Source organism: Physeter macrocephalus, chromosome 5 (genome assembly GCF_002837175.3).
Source record: "Physeter macrocephalus isolate SW-GA chromosome 5, ASM283717v5, whole genome shotgun sequence".
Lineage (NCBI taxonomy): Eukaryota > Metazoa > Chordata > Mammalia > Artiodactyla > Physeteridae > Physeter > Physeter macrocephalus.
In genome coordinates, this window is record NC_041218.1 from 6281554 (window position 1) to 6288177 (window position 6624).

At 65.7% G+C, this 6624-nt stretch overlaps 1 protein-coding gene across 5 annotated transcripts in view; it reads left to right on the forward strand.

Annotated features, from left to right (window-relative positions):
* The window catches only part of KCNH2 (potassium voltage-gated channel subfamily H member 2), a 33296-nt gene extending 27028 nt beyond the window's left edge, over positions 1-6268 (forward strand). For 2 of the 5 annotated variants that reach the window (XM_024129441.2, XM_028489587.1), the window contains 8 exons: positions 296-495; positions 997-1249; positions 2324-2517; positions 2785-2884; positions 3450-3722; positions 3803-3995; positions 4330-4507; positions 5730-6268. In XM_024129441.2, the coding sequence (XP_023985209.1) occupies positions 296-495; positions 997-1249; positions 2324-2517; positions 2785-2884; positions 3450-3722; positions 3803-3995; positions 4330-4507; positions 5730-5858 (1520 nt within the window). In that variant the 3' untranslated portion in view covers positions 5859-6268. Of the gene's footprint in view, positions 1-295; positions 496-996; positions 1250-2323; positions 2518-2784; positions 2885-3449; positions 3723-3802; positions 3996-4329; positions 4680-5090; positions 5299-5729 lie in introns of those variants that run through there. The other 3 variants (XM_028489588.2, XM_024129444.2, XM_055084741.1) reach the window with 3 other exon arrangements.
* The last annotated feature ends 356 nt before the right edge of the window (positions 6269-6624 follow it).

A 6624-nucleotide genomic window follows, 5' to 3' on the forward strand; every position in this document is an offset into this window, starting at 1 on the left:
CCAGGGGCCCGGGGTCTGGGAAGAGCCCGAGACAGAGGAGAGGGTGGGTGTTAGAGGAGCCAGAGTGGGGCCCTGGGACTTAGAGACCCCGGGGGCCTCCATCATGGCACGTCTGGGGCTGGGACACCAGGGTAGAGGCGCAGGGCAGAGCCGAGGGCGGGGTGTGCCTGGGCTTTTGTGTTTGTGCATCTCGCGCGTGTGCTTACAAGGAGACGTGACTGCGTGTGTTGCTGACCCGGTAGAGGGGCGGGCGGGGCCCCTCAGACGCTGACGGCCCCGCTCGCCCCGCCCCCAGCCCTCATGTATGCCAGCATCTTCGGCAACGTGTCGGCCATCATCCAGCGGCTGTACTCGGGCACGGCCCGCTACCACACGCAGATGCTCCGGGTGCGCGAGTTCATCCGCTTCCACCAGATCCCCAACCCGCTGCGCCAGCGCCTCGAGGAGTATTTCCAGCACGCCTGGTCCTACACCAATGGCATCGACATGAACGCGGTGAGGCCACTGGGCTTGGCCTGCGGCTGCGTCAAGTGACGGCGGGCTGGAGGGCGCAGCGTGATGGTAGCGGCTCCTCCCGACGTGGCGGGCACGTCTCAGGCCGCCGGTCGCCCTCCGTGGTTCGGGTGGTCCCAGTTAGTGCCAGGCAGGACCCTGAGAGGAACGTTACCCTCCTTTTGCCCGTGGAGCTCGTTTACTGGGCGAGCGGTCACTTTGGGGCAGGTGCTAGACCAGGCTCCGGGTGATGGTGTTCAATCCTCACGACAGCCCCAGGCAGGAGCTGGTCCCCGAGCCTCACGCATTAGCGCGTGGAGGTTAGAGCAGTGCGGCGTCGTCCCCAAGGGTGCGCGGCTGGAAGGGGTGGAAGGGGTGGAGCTGGAGCGGGCACCCAGGTCCTTCCCCTGACACCGGACGCCCTGGCGCTCCCCGCTGGATCTCCGGGTGCGGGTGGGAGTGGGGTCCCGGGAGAGGGCACGCTGAGCCGCCCCCCGCCTACAGGTGCTGAAGGGCTTCCCGGAGTGCCTGCAGGCCGACATCTGCCTGCACCTGAATCGCTCGCTGCTGCAGCACTGCAAGCCCTTCCGAGGGGCCACCAAGGGCTGCCTGCGGGCCCTGGCCGTGAAGTTCAAGACGACGCACGCGCCGCCAGGGGACACGCTGGTGCACGCTGGGGACCTGCTCACTGCCCTCTACTTCATCTCCCGGGGCTCCATCGAGATCCTGCGGGGCGACATCGTCGTGGCCATCCTGGGTACGGCAGGGACCGGGAGCTGGGCCCGAAGTGCCTGCCGAGGCCTGGAGAGGTCCCACCCAGCCCGTTAAGGACACAGCCCTAGGGGCTGCGGCCCCGGGACTACCCACAGGGACCTTGGGCTCCTTGACCTCACCCAGGCTCAGGCCTTCCAAGGGGTCGGTGGAAAGGACTCTGGGGGTTTCCAGATTCTGCTTCCCTTCAGGGTCTCCTCACGGGCAGTGCCACTCTTGTTCCTTAAATCGGGACCAAGTCCAGAGGCTCCAAGGTAGACAGTGGAGGGAGGTCGTGCAGCTGATTTTACCAAGGGCCGCGTGGTTCCCGGCAGCCTCAGGCGGTACAACCAAGCCTTCGCCTCCAAAGCAAAGGGAGTCCTGCCCCTCTTCCCTCACACTCCTTCTTCTCTGCCCTGCCTGTGCACGTGGGCAGGTGCACCTGGGCACTGGAACTTCCTGCCCTCTGCCTTTGGCCCTGGGCACCTCAGGGCAGATGTGCCAACGGGGGGGTCTTTATAGATTTTTATTTCTCAGTTCGGCATAAACACATGCTCATGCCCCAAACACCCCCAAACACAACTGAAACCAAAGTTTTGCTAAACAGCAGTCGCCTTAACCACATTCCGGTGTTTCCTGTTCTATGCTGTGCTAAGCTATGCTATCCTGTTTTCTTTCAGTAAACAAAACGCTGGTCTTGATTCACTACTGTGTTTGATCTGTAGCTCGAAGAACATTGTTTATGGGGGTGCGGTGTTTGGCCAGGAGGGTGTTTGGGACATGGGCTTTGGGGGGTACCAGAGGAGTTAGAGCTCAAGGAGGAAGCCAGGGCCACGGGCAGAGCTGGGCATCCGGGCTGCAGCTGCTGGCTGGCCCGGGAGCTGCGAGCTGGGGGAGGATGGGCTGGTTGATGCTTCCCTGGCCCTGGGGGCTGGGGCCCGGCAGTCCGGCAGTCCGCAGTCCGGCAGTCCGGGACCAGACTGAGGGGAGGCGCCCGGCCAGGGTGAGACTGCCTGGAAGTCAGGTGCCTGCTGCCTCTGCTGCCGCCCAGGGGCTGAGCCCCCCTCTCGGTGGCCTCCAGGGAAGAATGACATCTTCGGAGAGCCTCTGAACCTGTACGCGCGCCCTGGGAAGTCCAACGGGGACGTGCGGGCCCTCACCTACTGTGACCTGCACAAGATCCACCGGGATGACCTGCTGGAGGTGCTGGACATGTACCCCGAGTTCTCTGACCACTTCTGGTCCAGTCTGGAGATCACCTTCAACCTGCGGGATGTGAGTGGGCCGCGCGGCTGGCTGCACGCTGGGTGGCTGCCCCTTCGCTGTGTGACCTTCTCTCTGGGCTTGTTTCCCTGTCCGTCAAGTGGTATCTGGGTCAGACCAGGTTGTGAACGTCCCAGCCTGAGCCCTGGTCCTGGGGCAGAGCTCACACCCCCAGAGCCGGCTCTCCCAGCCCTACCTTCTCTGCTCGGGAGGGGGTCTGGCCGGGACCGGGCAGGCCGGGTGGGCGTGGAAGGGCCCTGACGCCGTTCTCGGTTCCAGACCAACATGATCCCCGGCTCTCCCGGCAGCGCGGAGCTGGAGGGCGGTTTCCACCGGCAACGCAAACGCAAGCTGTCCTTCCGCAGGCGCACTGACAGGGGTGAGGCGGGGGGCGGGGCGGGGGGCGGGGTCTCGAGGAGGCGGGGCGGAGCGCGGGGTCCGGCGGGTCTGCTCCCCCCAGGCTACACAGACCATCCGGCCCTACCTTCAGTGTCCCCCGCCCCCCACCCCATCACCCCATCCTTTCAGGCCCACTTGAAATGTCGCCTCCTCCAGGAAGCCCTCTTCCACCCTCCAAAGCAGGGGCGTGCCTACGTTTCTTTGGTCCTCACAGGGCTGGCCTCCTGGTGGGCACTGCTTTGAACTGATGAGGGGAGGAAAGAGAGGACAAAGGAGGGCAAGGAGGCCAGCACGGGGGCTGAGGGTCCGGGGTCCCAGAGAGCCCCTCCCAGCAGTGCCACTGCCCGTGCTTGGGCTGCCAGCGGTCACAGACGACCTGGTCCCGCCCTCGGAGTTCTCAGTCCTCTTGAAAGTCGGGGAAAGAGAGCGGAAGAAACAACTGGGGACAAACCAGGGCGTCCAGCCACAGTCCCCTCCCCTCCCCTCCCCTCCCCTCCCCTCCGTGCCTCCTGCCTGCTCTGAGGCCCCTTCTCTGTTTCCCACAGACCCGGAACAGCCAGGGGAGGTGTCGGCCTTGGGGCCGAGCCGGGCGGGGGCAGGGCCGAGTGGCCGGGGCCGGCAGGGGGGGCCGTGGGGGGAGAGCCTGTCCAGCGGCCCCTCCAGCCCTGAGAGCAGTGAGGATGAGGGCCCAGGCCGCAGCTCCAGCCCCCTCCGCCTGGTGCCCTTCTCCAGCCCCAGGCCCCCCGGAGAGCCGCCGGGTGGGGACCCCCTGACTGAGGATGGCGAGAAGAGCAGCGACACTTGTAACCCACTGTCAGGTAGGGCGAGGGCCCCCTGGGCGGGCGGGTGGGCGGGGAGTGGCCTCTGTCCCGGCCTCAACCCAGCTCTCTGGCTCCAGGCGCCTTCTCAGGAGTGTCCAACATCTTCAGCTTCTGGGGGGACAGCCGGGGCCGCCAGTACCAGGAGCTGCCTCGCTGCCCCGCCCCCGCCCCCGCCCCCAGCCTCCTCAACATCCCTCTTTCCAGCCCTGGCCGACGGCCCCGGGGTGATGTGGAGAGCAGGCTGGATGCCCTCCAGAGGCAGCTCAACAGGTGAGGGTGGTCCCTGAGATCAGCCTAGGCCCAGCGGTGTGTGTCCAGGGGGGCGGGCCAGTAGGGGTGGGGCACGGGCGTATTGCAGTGTGTTCTGTGGGTTTCGGGCAGTGTTGTAGGGCGAAGTGGGTGTCTGCTCTGTCTAGGCCTGGCCACGTGTCCAGCAGCTTGACCCTCTCCTTGCATTCAGAGCCGAGCCAGGGGCTGCCACACCTAGAATGAAGAGTGGACCTGGGGTTGACCAGCTGGCCGTCCATAGGGTGGCCCTGAAGTCACAGTCACTGGTGTCTCCACTCCCCTGAGACCCAGAGCATCCTCCTCCTTCTTGCCCCAGGCTGGAGACCCGGCTGAGTGCAGACATGGCCACCGTCCTGCAGCTGCTGCAGAGGCAGATGACGCTGGTCCCGCCTGCCTACAGCGCTGTGACCACCCCGGGGCCCGGCCCCACCTCCACCTCCCCTCCGCTGCCCGTCAGCCCCGTCCCTGCCCTCACCCTGGACTCGCTTTCTCAGGTAAGTTCCAAGCACCCCGGCCCTGCCTCTCCTGCACCGCTTCCACCCCGGACCTGCTTTGCTGCCCTTTCTGCTGGGCCTTGGGCCCCAGCCTCCTCCCACGCTGTTCCTGCCCTCCTCCCAGGCTGTGCTCCTGGAGGAGGGCTGCCCTAGGAGCTGCGAGCACGGAGCAAGGCAGGAGAGCCCCCAACAAAGCCCCCAGACAGCTGGGCCAAGGAAGCCAGCAGGCCGAGTGGCATTCGCTCCCCTAGTGTCACCTGAACGGCCAGATCTGCTCAGGGTGCCTGTGTCACGGCTGTGGGTGGAGGGACTGTTGAGCCAGGGGCCTGGCGGCGGGTGCTGGGTGCCAGCGTGCCCTTGGGATGGGGTCCCAAGCCCCTGCTGCGACTGGTACCCCCTGGGTCTGGTTCTACTGCCAGCCGTTGAGTCTCACGCTCAGCACTTCGCAGGGCTGTCCTGAAGGCTCTGGCTAAGCCCCAGGGTAGCACTTGCGGCCCGCATCTCTCCCCTCCTGCCAGAGATGGGCCTCTGTCGCCCTTTGTCCTCTCCTAAGTGGACACGTGTGTTCCTGGCCTCCTGACAGGACAGCTGTGTCTGGGTCTCAAGAATGGGGCTCCTCTGGCGACAAGAGGTGGCCTGGGATCTGCTCCCCCCTCCCATCTGCCGCCTGCTCCTGTTTGCAGACACCAGGGCCCACGTCAGCAAATGTGCCAGTCTCCCTTCACAGCCTCCTCCGCAGAGATCTCACAGCAGACTCGTCAGCACCCACAAAGCCCCTCCTGCCTGCCCTGGTACTCTCCCTGGCCTTCCGAGGCCTGGCCGCCCGCCTGCCTCTGTTTCTAGGCCCCCGAGTTCTTTCTAGATTGGAGGAAAGAACGCTGTCTCTCTTTCTGTACAGCTTCTGTGCCAGCTCAGGGCCCCTTATTCTGGATTGGGTTTGAATCCAGCGGCCATGTTCCCTGGGGAGGGAAGTGGCTGTGGCCTCAGGCTCTCCCCGCGTCAGGCAGAAGCTCCCGAGGCCCCCAGATGCCCGGTCTGGCTCTTGCCCACCCAGAGCGCGTTTCTCCCAGAGCAGGTTGGAGCCCTGCTCTGTCTGCCTTGGCCCTTCTCCTGTGCCCTCCAGGCCTCTTCTGTCTGTCACCAGGGTCTCCTGACCCTCTCTATCCTCTGACCCTCCCCCGCCCCTCGGCTTCCAGCTTCTCACACTCCGGTTTCTTTGCAGGTTTCCCAGTTCATGGCGTGCGAGGAGCTACCCCAAGACGGCCCTGCTCGACGCCTCTCCCTGCCGGGCCAGCTGGGGGCCCTCACCTCCCAGCCCCTGCACAGACACGGCTCAGACCCGGGAAGTTAGTGGGGCTGCCCGGTGTGGACACGTGGCTCACCCAGGGTTCGGTGCACTGCCTGGGCCCCTCCTGTGGAGGCCCTGCCCGGGAGGCCCTGGCCGCTGACGGGAGAGGAATAGGAAGGCACAGCCCCTCCTCCAGCCCTTGGGACCATCTCCTCCTGCGGTCCCCTGGGCCCCGTTGTGGGGGGGGCAGGGGCAGGGACAGGGCCGGGCAGTGGATGGGGGTCTGTGGTCCCCTCGCTGCCCTGGGGGCAGTAGCTGGTCTAACTGCCTGGAGGCACCCGGCCCTGGGCCTTAGGCACCTCAAGGACTTTGCCGCTATTTACTGCTCTTACTGTTAAGGATAATGATTAAGGATCATATGAATAATTAATGAGATGCTGATGACTGAATAATAAATAATTATCCTGAGGAGACTCCGGGGCGCTGGGGGGTGCAGCCATCAGCACGCCGTATCCCGCGTTCGCCTGCATGGTGTCCGGTGCGCCGGCCGCTCTGAGGGCGTCCAGGCCGACCTGTCTGTGGGCACGGGGCCTGCAGGGGCAGCTCCGACGTCCGGGTGTGGCGCCTGTGCAGTCGGGGCGCTCCCTCGGGGCTGACACAAGTCACCTCCAGGACCTCCTGCCTCCGAGGGCGCTGCTTCCGTGGGGGCCCGGATGCGGGATGGCAGAGAGCCACCTGGACTCTTTTACACAGAGAGGTTGTCCTGGTGGGGTGCCAGGCCTGGGGTCCCGCCCCTCAGGGTCACGGTGGCTTGCCGGGTGGCCCCCAA